The 22043-nt window shown below is 32.8% G+C and overlaps 4 protein-coding genes across 18 annotated transcripts in view; 2 read left to right on the top strand and 2 right to left on the bottom strand.

Moving 5' to 3' along the window:
- Positions 1-243: 243 nt before the first annotated feature.
- On the bottom strand, positions 244-8468 carry LOC145936792 (malectin-B). Of its 7 annotated transcripts, none has more exons than XM_083039352.1 (7): positions 8206-8468; positions 6538-6648; positions 5981-6204; positions 3118-3901; positions 2272-2454; positions 2138-2195; positions 244-2060 (listed from the first exon to the last, which is right to left on the bottom strand). In XM_083039352.1, the coding sequence occupies exons 4-7, from the start codon at positions 3493-3495 to the stop codon at positions 1852-1854; spliced, it is 828 nt and encodes a 275-aa protein (XP_082895478.1). In that variant the 5' UTR covers positions 3496-3901; positions 5981-6204; positions 6538-6648; positions 8206-8468; the 3' UTR covers positions 244-1851. The 7 variants fall into 7 exon arrangements, with proteins under 7 accessions (XP_082895478.1, XP_082895479.1, XP_082895476.1 ...); XM_083039353.1 differs by having other exon boundaries at positions 5981-6183; XM_083039350.1 differs by having other exon boundaries at positions 3118-3939; positions 8136-8395.
- A 59-nt stretch (positions 8469-8527) lies between these two features.
- Hsc70-4 (heat shock protein cognate 4) lies at positions 8528-12005 on the top strand. Of its 2 annotated transcripts, none has more exons than XM_083039346.1 (3): positions 8528-8787; positions 8881-9134; positions 9665-12005. In XM_083039346.1, exons 1-3 carry the CDS (start codon positions 8543-8545, stop codon positions 11413-11415), a joined length of 2250 nt encoding a protein of 749 aa, XP_082895472.1. In that variant the 5' UTR covers positions 8528-8542; the 3' UTR covers positions 11416-12005. The 2 variants fall into 2 exon arrangements, with proteins under 2 accessions (XP_082895472.1, XP_082895473.1); XM_083039347.1 differs by having other exon boundaries at positions 8681-8787; positions 8907-9134.
- A 576-nt stretch (positions 12006-12581) lies between these two features.
- Positions 12582-17110, bottom strand: LOC145936791 (E3 ubiquitin-protein ligase RNF10). Its single transcript, XM_083039348.1, has 12 exons — positions 16690-17110; positions 16431-16606; positions 16126-16334; positions 15499-15589; positions 15169-15353; positions 14783-14975; positions 14577-14705; positions 14297-14498; positions 13911-14162; positions 13631-13805; positions 13078-13478; positions 12582-12977 (listed from the first exon to the last, which is right to left on the bottom strand). The coding sequence occupies exons 1-12, from the start codon at positions 16757-16759 to the stop codon at positions 12874-12876; spliced, it is 2187 nt and encodes a 728-aa protein (XP_082895474.1). The 5' UTR covers positions 16760-17110; the 3' UTR covers positions 12582-12873.
- Positions 17111-17731: 621 nt separating this feature from the next.
- Positions 17732-22043, top strand: part of Cno (adherens junction formation factor afadin) — a 47517-nt gene continuing 43205 nt past the window's right edge. For all 8 annotated transcript variants that reach the window (XM_083038845.1, XM_083038844.1, XM_083038847.1 and 5 more), the window contains exon 1: positions 17732-18313. The gene's annotated coding sequence lies outside the window, so the exon portion shown is untranslated. The remainder of the gene's footprint in view (positions 18314-22043) is intronic.

Genomic DNA, 22043 nt, shown 5'->3' with positions numbered 1-22043 from the left:
TTATATATAATATAAATAATTGATCAATTTGTATAAATTTGTATATAAAGCATTAAATGTACGATTCATATATAATAGTCTAATTTACAACTTTTCCGCAACAAAGGCTTGATTATTTATAAATTTAAAATTATAAATATTTTTAAATCCTAATAATCACAACAAATTCCATTTAGGGCTTAAAAATCTTAATATACACCTAATTTTGATTGCTCCAACATCAATGTCACATATAGCACGGAGGAAGAAGAGTAAATTATATTAAAATAGCTTTTTTACAAAAAATTTCTCAACACTATAACGTGATAGAACAAGACAAAATCATATTTAATATAAAAAAATACAGGAAATAATCATCCTTATTCGAAAAAGGTATTTTTTTTAATTGAACTGTTATCTATTAGATCATATCGTCTTATTATATATGTGCGATATAAGATTACAACTTCGAGCCAATAAAAAATTGAGCTCGCTTTCGTATGAAAAAATATAGATAAATACAATGTACAATGTAGAATCGTTTATATAATAGTCTTATTTATTCTGTCTCTTTCTCTCTTTTTTAAACATGCACAAAATTGATGTATTATGCATCTATATACTTTGGTATTTAATGGACTATAAAATTTTCATCTGTTTAATCATGATATCCACATAATCCGATTGCGATCCTATAAACTAGATACTTATTTTAAAATGATATAATCCATGTTAACATATCTAAACTTTCTATACTCTAAAATGAAAAAGAAAACATGTATATAAAATGTTTCATAATATATAACGAATCGTATAAAACACGTTATTAGTTTATTAGAATATAAAATAAAATAAAAAAAACAAATTTCGTAACAGAATTCGTTACATTATTCTGAAAATTATGTCTCAAGATGTATTTTCTTAAGTCAACTATATTTATGATATATGCAAAATACATATGCGCAGGTTGTCTGAAACATTTTCAAATTTATTTTTAACAACTTTGATTAATCTGGAGCAGATTTAATTAGAATCTCGAATCTCATGCATAAGTTTTTTTCGAATTACAAATTGTATGAAATTAAATTCGCAAAAGTAAAAGTTTTATTGTGTATATTATGCGTAACAAATTTGATTGTCCATTTAAACTGAAGTTGACATTCGATTGCTAAGAAACTAAAAGTTGCAAGAAATGACGATCTATCTCTCTCTCAAAATATATCGAAATTTTTCTTATAAAAGTATTACAAAGTTGATAACCTAGCAGTCTAGCATTAAAAATAAAGTTAAAAATATTTTGAAATACTTCTCAAATATATTCTCTGCATGTTAAGTAACTAATTAATGTCAAAACATAAACAATTGTTTTTTTTTAATTTAAACAATTGACAATTTTTCAAAGCACTTTGCAGCGCCATGAACAGATAATAATTTAGTAAAATTTCAAGTAAAATTTATTTTAAGAATCAAAATCAGTTAGAGTTATTTTGAGTTGGAGATTTATGTATGTATATACTTACATATAAAGTTTTAAATTAAATAATTAAACAATTAAATGTTATGTTTGTGCAAAAAAAACAGTCTTATTTTCATCAGAAAAATGTTTGAAGTGCTCTAAAGAATTCATTTAAATGCTTGAAGGGAAGAAAGAAGGGGGGCAATCCGTATCTAGATTTATAAATTAATAATAAATACTTTTTTCACACATGTTCTCTTTAGATCTGACAATGCAACGCAAAGGATGCAGTAATTATTAATTATCTATTTACATATTTAGACATTCTCTTGTGAATCAAGCGAGTCTAAACAATCGGGAACAATTGTACCCTTAAGTACAAAGTATTTCTATGCATGTGTGCGTTTGTCGTTCGTTTATAATTTACACAGACAGAATAATAAAGGAATAAAAGCACCAATAGCTACGAAAACAGGTAACATTACAGACGAATCATCTATCGAGTATGGATCCGGTGTCCTAGGCCCACTCGTGTGTCGTGTGCGCACAGTAGTCTCTTCTTCCTCTTCCTGCATGCTATGATATTCCTCTGGATCCTGCGGTATTGGTCCCAACTGTGGTATATCTACGTAGAAATATGAAATTCATAAATGTTTGCTACGCAGAGAGATTAAGATTCATTAAAATGAAAAAGACGCAAACCTTTCAGAGTGCCTTTCACAACAGCTATAGCATTTATTTTTGGATTGTCTCTGTAACCCTGTAAAATCACAAAATCGATACAATTATACTCGCTGTATCATATATGTATATGTAAAACAGACTAATTTTATTACCTTTATAAATTCTACTCTTATCTTTCCTGCTAAAATGTCTGATTCTTCGTCATTATATATCAATTTTCCACCCTGTACCCTGAACGGGATGTACTCGTCGTGTGCAACACCTCGGCCGACCCTCTCGAAGATATCCAGATCAGTGACCACAGTATGATCGCCATTTAGTACGACATCAAAGACCTATCCAAGAAATTGTACATTACATAAGAAGTCGAGGCAATTAAAATTTATTTTAAAAAACAGATGTACAAATTTTTCTATTTTACCTTGAATTTTAAATGAAAATATCTGGAAGATCAGAGAATTTTTAAAAAATTTGAGTTTTTAAGGATGTCACCATATGTCGCAAAGGATATTTATCAAAGTGTTTGCTCAAATTTTGTAAAAAATTTCAGGTAAAATAAGAAAATTTATAGATGCAGCTTTTTAAAATAAAATTTATCGTATGGGCATTCTAATGTTTTTTATTCGTATGATTGCAAAGAAAGTTACTAAGAATACTATTTTTCTAGTATTTAATATTGATTCATTGATCGTAAAATTAATTTGGACAATAACAAAGTGTAATATATCGTTATATCTAAACGCTAAGAAAAAATATATGCAAAAATATAAAAAAAAAAAAAAAAAAAAAATTTATTAATATACGAGACTTTAACAAAAATTTAAATATTGCAAAGATATATGTTAGACATGTTTCTTAAGTGCTAAATAAGGGTAAAATTATCAAAGACACATAATTATTGAGAAAAAATTCCCCGAGTCTCAATCAAAATCAATGAGAATACCCGGATTTTTCAAAATAAAAAAAATCCCTCGTTTTATGAAAGAGCAGAGGTTTACCTTCATATTGGGTGAATTGAAGTAAACTTCACAGAACTTGAGTATCATCACGTAATCGCCGTCCTGGCTGATGGGCACGTCGTACCCGAACGTGTTGTGATGATAACGCTCGGTTTGATACAGGATCTGGTCCAGGTTGTTGACGCGTCCTATGATCAGCTGTTTCCCGTAATCGGACGCGGTGCCGACTTTATTCATCAGTGGATCCTTGGTGTAGTGTATCCCGTAAATGTCCGTGTGCGATTCGCCACCGGCGTTTATCGCGTATATCACCTCCAGGCAGTGCGACCCGGGAATCCGGTGTACGCCAAGTAATAACAAGGGCAACAACAGAATCGCCGAAAGATTATTATCGCCGTTCCCCGTTGGCGATCGCATCCTTAGCCTTAGACTAGATGTGTCATTCGCGATTGAGGAGAATTCGACTCGTGGAGCACGAGGTGCTCATAACTCGTCCTTCAGGATCCTTTCAGGTTGTCGTCGTTTTTTCTCGGTATGTTCCTTATTATCGGGAATCGCATCGAATTGCAATCGCGTTGACCTTTTATATATTTCCGTGCTGCAACCGAATGGCACGTCAAAGCGAATTGTCTGCCGAGTGCCGAGCTTGCGGGAAAATATTGATATACAGCTGATACGTGGCCATATGTGTAATACGATCCGGGTATCCTGGCTAGATCTCTGACTTATTGACCGTACTCGAGTCTTGTAATGTCAAAGATGTCCGTCGTACGTCTCCACTTTCCCAAATTTCGAATTGATGGTGAAGACTCCTTAGCAAACGCTGAAAAATAAATTCTTATACTGCCAGTGATTCGTTTCCTGAAATAAGTTAATTTTTTTTATTATATAAATTCACGCGATTATATTATACTAATATATAATAATATAAATATTAATGTAATGTATATATATATTATATAAATTATTTATTATATATCATATATATATATATATATATATAATTATCTGTATAATGTTATGTTTACACACAGTTCTATGAGTAATATATATAATTCAAATGAAAAACTGAATTTTTCGAAATCTTGCAGTTCTGAAGAAATTTTAAAGTCTATACAATAATTTTGCATATATATATATAACAATTGCAAACTGATTACTTATCGAAATTATAACATATACTACAAAACATACATATCTATTAAATATAAATATATAGCAATAATACATATTATATAAATATACATATTTTGCATGTGTCAATATTTGTATTGGAATTATTTATTTTTATTAGTCTGATTATCGATAATGTGAGTTAAAATTTTGTGACTTTTAAATGAGAAATTTGAACAACAAGAATAAGCGAAACACTTTGCTTGATTTACATATGTATATGTATTTTTCTTATAGTCGTAATGTTATATCATGTTCCTCGCAGTATCTATTCTGTTTCATCGAATCTGTTACTATTTAGAAAAGCGACACAACGAATATATTTGAACCTGTTCGAAATAAATTTACTGTCTCTCATTATATTGCTGCTATATTTATTTCACGAGGTCTTCGCGCTTATTTTCAGTGACAGTAAAGTCTCAATGAAAATCAAAAATACTTCGTGTGATATATGTATATTTATATAAAAATATACATATATATTTTCCAAATTGAATACGATCGTCTGACTTTACGCATGCATTCGTGTATATATTACAATGTTCCACGATAAATTTTATTTAATTTATTTAAATTTTATTTATAAATTGTTTGTACATATAATTGAAACCCGATTTTTTTATCTTAACTCAAAATTGTTGAAATTTAAAATTCTGCGAAAAAAACGACCTTTTCGCAAACTAAAAAATATAAAAGGCTTTGTGTTCGAGTAAATAAATCTTCCCTAACAAAACACATATGTTCAAAAAAAGTCATGTATAAGTATATCCTCTAAATGTAATTCTAATGGACATCTTTTGACCATGTGTTCTGTAGATTATTCCTCATTTAATTTCAAGTGAATCTTAGTTTAACAGAATCTTGATTTATGTTCAGTTATTAAGTTTAAAAATTGTAAAGTATGTAACAAAAGTATATAACAAAAAAAACAAACAAATAGAAATTCAAATTTTACTTAAAAAAATTAACTTTAAAATTAAATTAAGAAATATTTTTAAAATTAAAGAATGATTGAGCTCTAAATAGTATAATATTTCTATTTGTCTAATTAATGTTTCTAATATCTCCCATTTTTGTCTGCGAATAATCAAATAATTTGCTTTTGTTCGAAACAAAGAGATGATTTCAAACATCTTGTATATATTATTGGAAGAAACACGTGGCCATCTGAATGTGATCAGAGCGAGAAAGAGAGAGAGAGAGAGAGAGAGAACAGAGATAAAAAGAGAGAGAACAAGGACAAGCCGACCTATTATTATTGTCTCCTTTTTAACAGAATAAAATATGAGATTCCGGAGAGAGTATTAATTCGACAAAAGATTTTGTGTTTCAGCCGTGAAATAGATTAAATAATCGAGGACGTTAATGGAAAAAGAAAAAAAATATATGTGTGTGTGTATGAAAAGAAGAAAATGTAGAAGAGAATTTTTTTAAATAAATTTAATTGCGTACGACAAATGTTTTATTCCGAGTCTTATGAAAGCTATATCATTAAATTATCTTGATGATGTCAGAGTCATTATTTCGAATGTCTTTCTAAATGTGTTTGATATTTTTGAAATATTTTGGACGATGTTTCATGTCACGCGGAAAAGAATTATTTTTCTTTATATAAAATTATATTATTATTTAAATTATTAAAATTATATATATGTATTTAAATTATTTATAATTTAAATTATTTATATAAATCGTATTTATCTGATTTCTCTTTATGAAAGCTATTTACCTTGCATGCAAAATTATTTGAGAAGCCCGTGTTTAACTGATCCTTCGTCTTTGTGAGGATCCATGGTTAAAATTAACTGACGCAGTCGGTTCTCTTCCTGTCTCTCTCACTCTTTCTCGCATTGTTGTATCACAGCTTCCTCAAGGAACCGACCGTTGAAGACCATTACACTTTACAGTTAAACGCACCTGGTTCGGTCTAGCCTAGCAACACGTTGAACGGCGCTATAGATATTATAATAAGAATGTATCATTTTTTTTTTTAGTTATAGGTATTCCTAATCGACAGAGGAAAATTAAAAAGAAAAAAAATCAAATATTTTTCTCTTTATTTTTCCTATTATATTGTTTCTTTCATTAATAATCAATCTACGTCACGTTATCTCTTATCTTTTTCTGAAAACCTATTATACCGATATAACAACAGTACATTAAAATGGTAGATTATAAACAATTTTTTTGAGATAAGCGTTTACGTCAAAATAATTCGCTAATTCTACTGCGAATATAAATACATTATTTGTGACTTAATTGTGAATTTAATGTAAAAAATTTTACCTTTGTTGTTTCTTGTTTTTGTGAAGAGGATCACATGAACAAATAATTGATTTCCTCATAAATAATTTCCCTCTCTATTTCTCTTTTCTTCTACTTTTTTAAAATAATTGACTGAAACAAAAAAGAGATTATTGTTAATAATCACACCGTGAGATATTAAATTTAATTATTCTCCAGATAAATCAATAAACTTTTTTACAAAAATTGAATTCTTTACTTTCATTATTCAAAAATAATATCTTTATGTATAAGTTACATTTTAATATCATTCATTCTTATAAAATATATTTAATCTATTTAAACAGAAATTAATTTATTTTCGTAATATTTTCAATATTAAACTTTAAGTTACTTAGTTATAATTTATAAGTAATTATTTTTAATTAATCTTTTTAATAATATATCTTAAAATTTTTTAAATATAAATATTAATAATAAAATAAATAAAATTATGAATATAAATACCAAAAATTTTGAATATATATATATAAATTATTCTTATCTCTTTAATTACATTTAAAAATAGTTTTCTTGAAAACTTCACTGATGTTTTTTATTACGATCTCTCGCGTATTAAAATTTACCTCTCCTATATTGTACTTTTCCTAAATCCTAAATATATATATATATATATATATGCGTATATAGATACATACATATATATATGTCAGATATACATGTATCTGTCGAAAACTTTCTATTGTTTCGATGAACATTCAAGAACTTCGTTAGCTAAGTTTATATCGACCGCATGAATTGCACTTTCTTGCAAGTTTTTTTTTACACAAATGCAATAAAACTTGACGCGCATGCCGTGATATCACAAAGTCGCTCGTACACATCAGACGCCTTATACAAGGAACGTGTATGACTCACACGTGTGTAATTTTTTGAGACCATCGATTAATTTACGATTAATTTTCAGGCAGTAAAATGTCCCTGATGCCTACCTAAAATAACTATATAATGTGTAATATATCAATTTCATCAGTATAATGCTGTGTAATTATAGAAAGTTTTAATGTAAATAAATTTTAAATTAAAAGAAAGTAATTTTTTTTACAATAAATATATACAATAAAATTTTCTAGAAATTGACATATGATAAAAAATAAATGTAATTTCTACGCATATATATATATATAAAATTTCTATATTTAATTTATACAATAGTAAATTGCTGGGTGATTTGGAAAATCGAACAGACATTCCAATTGTATCATCGCTTATTGGAATTTCTCTTTCTCTATCTTTCTTTTTTTCTTGTGGTTGAGCCACGTGTATCTAATATAGTGACGCATGCATTTGCCGCCTTGGAAAATGAACTTCCAGACATTGCATAATCGCGTAGTGGAATTTTTTCCTTTTCTCTATTTCTCATAATTAGCTAGAACCATTCATTTAATATCTAATTGCTATGCATACATGCAATGTAATTTTCCGCTCACGAGAAGTCTAAGACGATAATCTAATCGTCGCGAGTTGTTACAAAAATACACGTCAAATCGTAAAAAAAAAAAAAATCAAGCCTGTTCTTTTTTTCCTTTTACGTCAATATCCTAACGATATTTCGACAAAATAAATATACTCTTCCTAACCTCGCTCCATGAAATTGTCTTCCGGAAAACGCGGGAAGGATCGACCTCCTCCACCGGATGATCAATTTACCTGACGTCACACAGCCGCACAAACAACGCATGTGGGACACCAAAGAAAAACCTTGGGAGGTTCGCGCATGCTCGCGAATGTGCTGCACGTTTCCAGGATCGGGCCCGCGAACTTCTCCATTCTTCTATTCCGTTCCACTTCCGGTCTCGAGTCCTGGCGACGAATCCTTCCTTCCGCGATCGTCGAAAATCGCCAAAGGATTATTGCGGTGAATTCGGATTCGAACTCGTCGTCGAGCGGTGTAAAATTAATTTCCGATCGATAAGCGACAGACGCTCGATTGATCCCGGCGGTGGTAGAAGAATGACTGTGACTAGGCGCAGCGAAGAGGGGGGAGATGACGCGGCGTCTGGGTCGATGTCGCTCGACCAATAGCGCGTCGCGCTCGAACGGAAAGCTGCGCCGCGATTGGTCGGCGCCTAGTTCCTGCGCAGTGAGAACGTTCCAGAAGCATCGACTCTATATATACAGCCTCCTGGGCGCGGACTTGGTTACTCACGTTGCGAATCGTGATACGAAGAACTTCTTCGCTGTCCTACGTCCAGCTACACGGAAGTGTGAATATTTAACGAAGCTCCAAAGGTATATTGTGTTCTCTTCTCTATCTCTGGGCTCTTCCGGTTTTTCCGGTGCCTAGTTATCTCCTTCGTTCTCTTCGTTCTCTTCTCACGGAAGGATATCTTCCGCCTCGTGTCTTGCAGAATCGAAGAAAAGGAAAAAAATGGCGACGAAGGCACCCGCAGTTGGTATCGATCTTGGCACGACCTACTCCTGCGTCGGAGTTTTCCAGCATGGCAAGGTCGAGATCATCGCCAATGATCAGGGAAATCGTACGACGCCTAGCTATGTGGCCTTCACGGAAACCGAGCGTCTCATCGGGGACGCCGCCAAGAATCAAGTTGCCATGAACCCCAACAACACCATTTTCGGTAAGTTTCTGCTTCTTCCTTCTTTTTTCTCTTTCTCTCTTTCGCTCGCTCGCTCGATCGCTCGCCATATGCGGCAATTTTAATTGCGTTACCGAATTAAATCATGAATCATGACTCGTTCAATTCTCGGTCGAATGGATTTACCTCGTGGTATCAAACCGGAAGTTTCTCAAAGCTTATCTAACTGCATTCTTTATTGATTAGTACGACTAAAACTAATAATGTAATGTACACAAAGTACCTTGACATTATATTACAATCTTGCATTATTATTTGAGGAAAAAATGTTTGCGTATCTATTTGATATGAATAAATAATCTAGTCTTAAAAAATATAAATAAGATTAAATTTATTTTGAATGAACGTAAAGCTATATTACGATATATTATTACATTCTCTTTGTCTTCGTATTTGATAAAATATTAAATTACAAAATTAATTTAATTAAATAACATGTATGCGATAAATTAAATTGGAAACTGAAATTCGAGATTACTAATTTTATTTTCTCTCTTTTAAACACAATTCAGATGCCAAGAGGCTGATTGGACGTCGTTTCGAGGATCCGACCGTACAGGCCGACATGAAACACTGGCCCTTCACCGTAGTAAATGACGGTACCAAGCCAAAAATCCAAGTACAATATAAAGGAGAGACGAAGACTTTCTTCCCCGAAGAAGTGAGTTCGATGGTTCTGGTAAAGATGAAGGAGACCGCCGAGGCTTACCTGGGCAAGACTGTTACCAATGCCGTGATCACCGTCCCCGCTTACTTCAACGACTCGCAGCGTCAGGCAACCAAGGACGCTGGTACCATCTCGGGCTTGAACGTGTTGCGTATCATCAACGAGCCCACCGCAGCCGCTATCGCCTACGGTCTCGATAAGAAGGCCACTGGCGAGCGAAACGTCCTCATCTTCGATCTCGGTGGTGGCACCTTCGACGTGTCCATCCTGACCATCGAGGATGGTATCTTCGAGGTCAAGTCGACGGCCGGCGACACTCACTTGGGCGGTGAAGACTTCGACAATCGTATGGTCAATCACTTCGTCCAGGAATTCAAGCGCAAGTACAAGAAGGATCTCACATCCAACAAACGCGCCCTGCGTCGTCTCCGCACGGCCTGCGAGCGGGCGAAGCGTACCCTGTCGTCGTCCACCCAGGCCAGCATCGAGATCGACTCGCTGTACGAGGGTATCGACTTCTATACCTCCATCACCCGAGCTCGCTTCGAGGAGCTCTGCGCCGATCTCTTCCGCGGCACTCTGGAACCCGTGGAGAAGTCGCTGCGCGACGCCAAGATGGACAAGGCCCAGATCCACGACATCGTCCTCGTCGGCGGTTCCACGCGTATCCCCAAGATCCAGAAACTCCTGCAGGACTTCTTCAACGGCAAGGAGCTCAACAAGTCCATCAATCCCGACGAGGCTGTGGCGTACGGCGCGGCCGTACAGGCTGCCATCTTGCACGGAGACAAGTCCGAGGAGGTTCAGGACCTGCTCCTGCTCGACGTCACTCCGTTGTCTCTCGGTATCGAGACTGCTGGCGGCGTCATGACCGCGCTCATCAAGAGGAACACCACAATCCCGACGAAGCAGACTCAGACCTTCACGACCTACGCTGATAATCAACCGGGTGTGTTGATTCAGGTATACGAGGGCGAGCGCGCCATGACCAAGGACAACAATTTGCTGGGCAAATTCGAGCTCAGCGGCATCCCACCGGCGCCTCGCGGAGTTCCTCAGATCGAGGTGACCTTCGACATCGACGCCAACGGTATCCTGAACGTCTCCGCCGTGGACAAGTCCACCGGCAAAGAGAACAAGATCACCATCACCAACGACAAGGGTAGACTTAGCAAGGAGGACATCGAGAGAATGGTCAACGAAGCTGAGAAGTATCGCAGCGAGGACGAGAAGCAGAAGGAGACGATCGCGGCCAAGAACGGTCTCGAGTCCTACTGCTTCAACATGAAGAGCACCGTCGAGGATGAGAAGCTCAAGGACAAGATCAGCGCTGCGGACAAGCAGACGATCCTGGACAAGTGCAACGACATCATCAAGTGGCTCGACGCCAATCAGCTGGCCGACAAGGAGGAATACGAGCACAAGCAGAAGGAACTCGAGGGTATCTGCAATCCGATCGTCACCAAGCTCTACCAGGGCGCAGGTGGGATGCCCGGTGGGATGCCAGGAGGCTTTCCAGGAGCCGGCGGTGCCGCTCCAGGAGGTGCACCCAGCGGTGGCGGCGCGTCCGGACCCACCATCGAGGAAGTCGACTAAAGACGAGTCGAGGAAGTCGTCATCTCGCCACTGCCCATTGTCGCCCATTTCAAGCCAGCGATTTTAAACGAATAACGAACATAGAACAATTACATACACCAATCAGGTCGCGGTCTCTTCGCTCTAATCATTCCGTTCTTTTATATATATATATATATATATATATATTATGTTCCTCTTTAGCATCTCTTATTCAAGTTCCTTCTCTTTTATATTCCTCTTCGAAGTAAACTGCGCATACGCTTTATTTACTTATTTATTTTATTCGCGTATATATGTGTACTTATAATTTATTCCGATATAAAAGATCTGCGTTGTTAATCTTCTATGTTCCAGACTTCGTAAATATATAGAGCGATTCCCTCTCAAAAGAAAAACGCATTATTCTTTTTATCCCAATAATTAAAAAAGAAACTTAGAGAAGCACGATAATTTGATATATTAATTTGAAACCACCAATTTATAATGAACAAATAATTGCACTTTAATATTTGTGAATCCGTTACCTTTTTACTTTGTAATATCATTCACAGCGATGTTGAATAAAGAATAGAATAAATACTTGAATAAAAAAGTTAAAACTTAAAAAATATATATTTTTCATTTCCACAGTATCATTTAAAAGATATAGTATGTAATTAAAAATTTTATTAAAAAGAATAAGAAATATTAATAGAAAAAGTAAAAATATATTTATTATTTATTTATGTATTTATTAATAATTATATTAGCAATAATTATATATGTGCGTATTATTACTAATAATCAGCAATTTATTAATTGTCCTAATTCTATTTATTAATTTTTACTAGCAATATATATAGCTGATAAATAATGAATCAAAAACAATTAGTAAATTGCTGATTATCCATATACATATGTATAAGTATAAAATAAATTTTATTATAAGCAAGAGTACAAAGAGCATCATGCATTACCTGAATAGCTTCATAAATAGAAAAATTTGACAAGCAAAAGTTCCATAATGAGATTCTAATTTTGTTGTCGTTTATATATAGCTCCAATTTAATAAATTAACGTAAATAATAGATTTCTTTTATTCGTGTGTATCTTTTTATACATAAAGTGAGCATATATTTAGATCTTGAAGAGAGGAAAAGAGGTATCAGAGATGATCTTTGCGATTTATTCAAATATCAACAGCGTAAAATGAAGTAAAATTTTATTTTAGTAAGCACAATATGTGAGAACTCTACAGCAAATAATTGTTCTTTATATGGTAAATAATTACAACAATTTTCAGTACAGAAATGAAGACATTCAATATGTATGTTGTACATATGTTTCGTACGATGATGTTAAAAATAATGATAGCACGTAAAAGTTGTAACAAAATGAAAAATTTTCTACAATTGATTCAATGAAGTTTCTACCAATTATCGTTTTATATAGCAAAGAATTAGTACGCAAAAAAATATCAAGCGATCATACAGGTAGTTACAAAGAATAACCGGATGTCATACCAGTCGTTAACAGTACAGTTCCTTTATTCTTCTTTTTCTTCTTCTTCTTGCCAACTGCACTACCTTCATCTTTCGCTTCTGAAAACAATGATTTCGTTACAATTAGAAAAATTTTAAATGAGTGTAAAATACATGTAATCATAATATACATATACATTATTCTATAGCGTATACTTACGTTCAGAAACGTAGGGTCTTTTTTCATCTTCATTGGACGAAGAGGTACCTGTTGTACCAGAATATGTCGATATTTTTGATTTTACAGACCAAGCATTAGACTTATCATCTGTCTTCGTCTCTACTTTCGGCGAGATTTCCTCTTCATCTTTGTTGAATGACGTTGTACCAGCGTGCTTTCTTGATTGTACAGACGGCCAAGCATTGGTAGGTTTATTACACGTCTTCATCGGTATCATTGACGGCAACTTTTTCGTTATGTCGGCAAATGTCCGGGTCTGTCCATGCGATGAATGGTCCGTTTCCTGTTTTGGAATTTCCTCGAAGGTTGGTGCATTCAAAGGTGGACTGCTAGCAATACTCGATGTTGTGGATTCTGAGAGTTGCGACAGCACATGTTCGCTACGTAAGCAAAAAATAAACAAAATTATTTCTACATCACTAAATCATTTATTATTTACAACTTGCATAGATACAAAGTTTCGATAAAATAGCGTTCATGTATTAATGAAGGCGATATTACATAATAATAAAGATAAGATTATTATGCTTACGAGGAAAATTGTAATTCTGCTTGCAATTGAGGAAAATGTTGATACGATTCGATATCTATGTTGGGTGTTGGATAGATGCCAATTAGTTTATTCTCATTTTCTATTATTCTCTTTTCCCTTTTCTTTTCCGCACGTTCCTTCTGTTCTCTATTTTTCTGCCTCGAATTCAATTTCTCTGGTAATATAAAAAAATGAATAATAATAAAAATGAACATAATAAAAATAATAACAAAATATACAATAATAAAATATATTTAATACAGATAATATGAATAGTTACCTTGGAAAATACAAAGAACTTCTTCCGATACGAGTGGTGGTTTTAATTCAATTTCGACTGATTCGAATAGACAAGTAAGCGGCAAGTGACAAATATATGGCAATTTCTTTCTCAAGGATTCTGTGCAGATGCTTGCCTGTTTTTCCAGAAGTTTACCCATTATAACAGGTGGACAATATTCAAGACTACCATATTGTTCTTTCAACATGTTCACATTCAAGCTGTCAAGATATATGTGCTGTCCATCTTCAACTGGAAATTAATTAATAAATATGTGACATTTCTTATCTGTGAATTATGTATATATTAGGCCTTACATTATCCAAAATATTTTAAATTCTCAATTTTTGACAATAAAATTTCTAATAATCCATGTGACTATTTACCTTGATAAAAGTACAAAAATTTAGAAGGACTTGAAGCAGATTGGCTATCACTGGAGACACTGTCCGTCGACGATTGTTTTGTTAAAAACGCAGTATCCTCTTTGCATGTATAGGCATTTATTTCACTTGCTTGTAGTGTTTCTTCAGTAATATCTTTTTTCATTGTACTTTCCATAGATATAGCATCTTTAGACTCTGTGCTCTTATATTGCATACATATTTTTCATTACTCATACTGACATACATATTGTAATATAATTACAGAGTTAATATGCGTTACCTTGCACGGTAGCTGGTCCTCCCTTTTTAATAATTCATCGAGCGCTTGCTTGATGTTTACATCTATATCTTGATTAATCTTAAGTTCAAGTTCTAATTCAGATCGCTCGCGCTCTATGATATCCATAATCTAAAGACAATTATCATCATTCACATTTCACTTTTGCATTTAGAAGCACGATACATCAAGAGTTTATATAAACTTACATCCTTCACGCTTGCAACAAGAAGTTTCGAATATATCTGATTAGCAGCGCTTTTTGAAACGGATAAAAATGTTGTTGGTGGATAAATCATAGCCTCCACAGGTGTCGCAAATAATGAATTCTTCTCGCGACGCATTAAACGTAGAGTGATTGTGTCACCCAAGTTGTACGTACTTCGCGTAATCTCGACCACACTAAAATATACATAAAAAGTAAATAAATATTTTATACATATACTTTATATTTTATACTTTATACATACATACATACATATATATATATATATATATATATATATGTATCTTTTTAATGATATGTATGCGAGCATGCATAAAGAAAACATTTCTTCATTCAACATTATGATATACAATACTGACAACTTTTTACCTTTTTAAATCATTTTTATGAAAGTATTCATCACAAATGGGGCATTTGCAACTGTTTGTTTGAAAAAAATTTAAGTAACGAAGAATACAGGGCCAGCAGTAAACGTGACCACAGCGAGTCATCTTGGCTGCGACTGGTGGGTGTAAACAAATAGGGCAAGAGAGATTTTCTGAATTGTGTAATTTCTGGAAATAAATGGACAAATTTAAATAAGACTTAATTAATATACATCAATATAATATATATATGTATTGATCAATATAATATATATATGTATTGATAGGAAAATTTTGCACTGTAACAAGATTAAGAACATGGAAAACAACTTACAATTTGCTCGATCAATTTCCAATCAACAAGAGTATCAGCGTTGGTCAAATATAAGGAATAATCTCCACTTGCAGTCACAACAAACTGGCAGCTATTGATATATAAACATAAATAATGTATATTGAATGTATATGTATAGATTTTTAAAATTATTTCTATATTATTTGTATGTATTATTTGATATATATGTAAATAACATACATTTGATAGTATTAATACTCGATTTCGAGTTCTCAATTTTCTCTAGCACACAATTTACTTTGAAAATTAAAAAAATCGAATAATCGAATAATCGAATTTTTCGAAATTCTTTATATAGAAACTTTTACATAACTTCAATGTGTAATATTATCGTTTGAAAAATTTTTTTTGTTTGCATAGACGAGCTAATAGATTCATTCATTCTCATTTATTAATGTTAAATTTTCTAACTGTTATATCAATGAATTGAAAAGGCAACAAGTGAATATATTATTTATAAATAATGTTATATAAATCTGCATACTCGGATATTCTCTTTATTGGATATCTAAATAATAATTGAAATAATATTATATCTGTAATTTTCGGTAATGGACGGATATCCAAGTAAAGAAGCTACCATGTCCGTATCAAAAGGATTATTACCAGGCCTGTATAAATTGTTCTTTGTTGTACTTGTGCCGCTGCACCGGAGGAAGCAATCTATCGTTGTTGCCACTATGTCTCCCTATATCCCTGCTTTGTGCATCTCGCGCTACATTTCGTGCATAGTGAAAATTCAGCAAATAATTGCCATTCTTTTTTCTCCTTTGAACCAATACTGAGTCATACTCAGGTAACTTGTCTTCCACTACCTATATAAATATATATATATATACATATATATATATGAAAAATTATATATATATATTTGAAAAAGGATAGAAGCGTATTCCATATGCAAATCGAACCTTGGAATTCTTCTCTGCACTGCCATGATGTTGTCCTTTAGATCTCTGTCTCTTAACAAAATCTTTTGCTTTCTGTACATTATTGTACTTCGTTGGTTGTTCATTTTTAGGAAGATTACAGGCGCCGATAGGTTCTTTCTTGCGCAATGTTCCCAGGTAGAGCTCGTCGCTAACATCTGAAAGAAATGTGAGACGTGAGACGTGAGAAGAAATATTTTGCGAGGCGACTTTTGATCGATGACCTTGAAGGTGGACGAACCTCGGTCGCTTCTCGCATCAGTAGCTGTCCCCTCGGCGGGGGACGGCGTGAGTTTCGTCTTTACATCCATCTGCGAATCGGTTATAGTCAGTCTGGTGACTCGCCTCGTCGAAGCTGCGCTCTCCTCCGTCTCCTCTCCTCGGAGAAATGGTATCTCTTCGCATGCCCGTCATCTTCTTCAATAAGCCATGTTTCGTCAGGTGCCAAAGGTAAAAAGTGTCTCGATGTGCCGAAATGCCGACAGGTCGATGAGAAGCTGCGCGAAGGAGCGAAGAAGCGGATAGGCGGTGAGCGTGAAGCTCGTCTTCAGGGAGCAGTCGGCCTCCCCTTTCGTCGTGGACGACGACAATCTTTTTGTCCCTTAACCTCAACGGTCGTCACGATCCAAATGGCGAAACCCAACCATCTGCGGAAGCGGAAGTGTTACGTATTATTATATACGTGCGAGACCACTCGACTCTCTCGTCACTTTTGACAACTCGCTTGATTCACGCGGTATTTTTCACATTTCGCGGGAATTCTTTTTGACGTTTCAATCTTGGAAGAGAGAAAAGGTGGAATTTTTTATTCCGAACGAGTCTCCTCTTTTTTAATATGTTGTAAATTGTAAATAATATGTTATAATGCCTCCATCTGTGATTATCATTTTTTGACAGAAATCAGCTGATAGCTGTCAAAAATATTAATAAAGCGAAAATTTGATAATTAAATTTTGAAATAATAATGTGTTGTAAAAATTAAAATAATAATATGTTTTAAATAATATATTATAAGGCCGGGTTCACAATAAATGATTTAAGCCATAAGCCTTAAGAAATTGACCAATCACAGTTGAGTATTCTCCTCATACTTGATTGTGATTGGTCAATTTCTTAAGACTGAGGACTTAAATTGTCCAATTAGATACCATCTTATATCCCTATACATCTCTAGTCGGGGAATTTAATTTCTCGGCGTTGGCAGGCCTGCAGCCGAAGCTTCGCATTTTCCCCGCGTGGGGTCTCCAAGATCAATTTCCTAGTCGTATTCGTCACTCCTGTTCGCGACGTAGCAGCAACAGCAGCATCATCCGTTGACTTCGCGATCGCGTGCTTACGCTTGCGCGCGTTACAAATAATCGCGTGCCTATAAATTTCGTAAGTGACGTAGCATATATTCGCGAGTGCTTATCGTTCGAACGACGACGTATCGCGGTGACAGTCGCGACGATTGTCGAGGACGCCCGAAGTGACGCGAACGTCAAACTCCGGCGCGAGATATCCGCCAGTTCAGCGAGTCGACGTGAGCGAGTTGGACGTGTGCGAGCTCTTTCTCGCGCGTCCGTTTGTAATACACGCCAAGAATATTTCCGCAAGTATCTATCGAACGCGCCTAGATATGCGTTCGCTTACGAATCGACGAGCGGAAGAGGACGCGGAAGAAGGACCGGCGAGGCAGCCCAACGAGATTCTCCTTCCTCGCGTGTGTTGGTGAGGCGAGTTTCCGGAGGAGCAGGGGCGAGGAGGGAGCCACCGGTTACAGCAGGCAGCGATGGTGGTGGTGCGATAGTAATAAGTAGTGGAATTTTCGAGGAGAAACCTTGGGGAGAAACCTTCGCCTTCCTCTCTCACCTGGATTCTGACAGGTAAATATGAACGTAGTGCATAGTAAATGTTCGAAGGCATGCACGCGTTCTTCGCTTTGTCCGCTTTGGCGATGAGACGCGACACAATGCGTATATATATATATGTATACCTTTCTCTCTCTCTCTCTCTCTTCGGACGGACCTGTTGATATCGCGTCTCCTTATCGGCGACACCGTTGCACTTGCTTGACGATGCCTCGAATTGCGATCGCAATATCGCGATATCGCCAACTGTTACCTGTTCTTTCTAGCTATCTCGGGGCTCGGATTAATAATATTACGCGCCATTAGTGTTTTTGCACAAGCTTTTCGAGTTTCTCGAAAGTTACACGAACGTTTCTATATGTCGTCTACGACGTTTTAGATTCAATGTGGTTTAATTTAGAGCAAAACATTTATAATTTATTTATGTATGTATTATATATTTTTTTTACATGATTTATTATATATATAACAATGGTTTAAAGGCAAATAATTTAAATTGTTATAAAAACTAACGAACTCTCTCGAGATATAATGCTTTTTAGAGGAGATATAAAGTTTAATCTTATATAGATCTAGCTAATATAATGATTAATATAATATAATATTCACATGTAGATTTATCCTTTATTATACATATAATAATTATTAATATATATTAATATAGTAATAATTATAATATATATTATATATATATATAATATATTAAATATAATATAATATATTATATATTAAATATAAAATATATTAAATAATAACTATTACTATATTATATATCTGTAAAGTATAAATATAATCAGAGAAGGAAGAGGCCGTGAGAGAAAAGACAGAAGCGGGATCGATCAAACATACGAACATATAACAATGCTGCCTTAAACACAAAGATTTAGTTGAAGAAATATGGTTGACCCAATATACACATTGTTTTATATCATTTTATACGAGAGAGGAAGTAAAAGTAACGTAATTGCTGAATTTTTTTTCAATATCCACTCACACGCATATGTAGTATTCCGATTAGTAGGCGAATTTTTTTAAATGCCTCTCATATATACACTCCCGATTATTGACGCCTTTCACTCGAAACTATTTCTTACAGAAGTCTACGATGATCGGTATCGGTACCAGGAATTCTGAATTTCACATCAGCGAATTTTGATATAAATATAAATTTATTTATTTAACTTTGTTAGATAGTTTCCTGTCTGATTGACATTTAAGTAGAATATATTGAAAAAAACAAATTTGATATTTTTGAAGACTATATATATTCTAAACATTAAGAATTTTATATATATTCTATTAAATATATTTTATTATTACACTGAAAAAATTTCTTAACTTGATTAAATCTTTCAACTAATATTATTTTGTTAATTTGAACATATTTAAATTAAATAATAGAAATATTTAAATTAAATATAACATTAAATCTAACAAAACGTATATTTAACTTAAATACTAATATATGTTCAATTAACAAAATAGTAATTTAGTTGAAAGGTTTAGTCAAGTTAACAAATTTTTTTTCAGTGTAATAATAAAATATATTTAATAGAATTATATATAGTCTTCAAAAATATTATGTTTACTATGATACATGGTACAAAGTACTATATGCATCAAAATTGATATATGTATATCATTTGAAAGATAAATAAGGATATTTAAAAATTTCAAGCATCCGCAAGTAAAAAGAAAATATCGAAGAAAAAACGTGAATGCATAATTAAATAATAATTATCGCTATATTAATTTTTATTCACGATTCTTCCCACAAAAATTAGCGAATTGCTTACCATTTAATTGCGGATTCTTTGCATTTTCAGATAAAAAAAAAAAACAAATTGCGCGCGTATCGAATTTCATTAACTTGTCAAATTTAAAACAATTTAAGATTTTTCGGATTTCAAAAAATGTTTTTTTTCGTATAATTAAACTGTAAAAAGACAAATGTAAAAAATACAAAAACATGAAATCTTATTTCATCAAATTAAAACATTCGACATATGACTACTGCTGTTCATTAGTATGTGCAGTATTTTTGCTGATACAAATGGCTTCGTGCAAAAAGATTGTTCTACTCTGTCGTCTGGATTTGTTGCTCGCAGGCACGTGCTTCTGTAGATTTAGGCACTTGGAGGTATTCAAGATAATGACAATGCAATGGCATATACTTGCAGCCTTCGTTCTCTTCGTGGCTTCCTTCGCGGTATCGTAAAGGTAAAGGAAAGATTTATGAAAGTAGAAGCGCTTGTGCATTCCTTTTTTTTTTTTTTTTAGGAAATATATACGCAAATCAGAATACACTAATACGATCGATAAATAGCATTTCCAACGAGATAGCGATTATGTATAGAAAGTATGAATGAGAGTAGAAAGTATTTCCATGACGTTATACCGTTAAATCTGATGCCGCGAAAGCGCGACGATGAATTAAAAAAAAAAAAAAAAATTTGCGTTGCACCGCATTTTCGAAAGCAAGAAATTTACTAAAAATTCGATTTTACACACAATGTCTTATTATTAATATAGTTTTATAATTATACTTGTTAATATTGTTATAACTATAATAATTAATATCGTAATAATAACTATTGCTATATTAATTAATATAGTAATAATAATAATAAGATATTCGATTTTACATACAATGTCTTATTATCATCGATAATTTAATTATTAATTAATATATAGTAATTACCTTTCGTTTTCAATAAAATTGAGTTTCTAAATTTATCAAAGATTTGATAGAAGACCATAATCTTTGCAAATTTGTTAATTTTTAATATTAAATATTGTGCTGTAACAAGGACGGCCATGTAAATGTAAAATTTTATTCAAACTTATTAGCAAAAAAATTATTTTGTTATTTTTACTTTTAAATCTTAGGTATATAATCTATAAAAGAGTTTTATAATTATACTTGTTAATATTGTTATAACTATAATAATTAATATCGTAATAATAACTATTGCTATATTAATTAATATAGTAATAACAATAATAATAAGATATTCGATTTTACATACAATGTCTTATTATCATCGATAATTTAATTATTAATTAATATATAGTAATTACCTTTCGTTTTCAATAAAATTGAGTTTCTAAATTTATCAAAGATTTGATAGAAGACCATAATCTTTGCAAATTTGTTAATTTTTAATATTAAATATTGTGCTGTAACAAGGACGGCCATGTAAATGTAAAATTTTATTCAAACTTATTAGCAAAAAAATTATTTTGTTATTTTTACTTTTAAATCTTAGGTATATAATCTATAAAAGAGTTTTATAATTATACTTGTTAATATTGTTATAACTATAATAATTAATATCGTAATAATAACTATTGCTATATTAATTAATATAGTAATAACAATAATAATAAGATATTCGATTTTACATACAATGTCTTATTATCATCGATAATTTATTAATTAATATATAGTAATTACCTTTCGTTTTCAATAAAATTGAGTTTCTAAATTTATCAAAGATTTCATAGAAGACCATAATCTTTGCAAATTTGTTAATTTTTAATATTAAATATTGTGCTGTAACAAGGACGGCCATGTAAATGTAAAATTTTATTCAAACTTATTAGCAAAAAAATTATTTTGTTATTTTTACTTTTAAATCTTAGGTATATAATCTATAAAAGAGTTTTATAATTATACTTGTTAATATTGTTATAACTATAATAATTAATATCGTAATAATAACTATTGCTATATTAATTAATA

The sequence above is a fragment of the Prenolepis imparis genome, unplaced genomic scaffold (assembly GCF_030444845.1).
Source record: "Prenolepis imparis isolate NDT839.2.m4 unplaced genomic scaffold, iyPreImpa1.0 SCAF_5, whole genome shotgun sequence".
Classification (NCBI taxonomy): Eukaryota; Metazoa; Arthropoda; class Insecta; order Hymenoptera; family Formicidae; genus Prenolepis; species Prenolepis imparis.
This window is presented reverse-complemented; position numbering and strand designations above follow the sequence as displayed.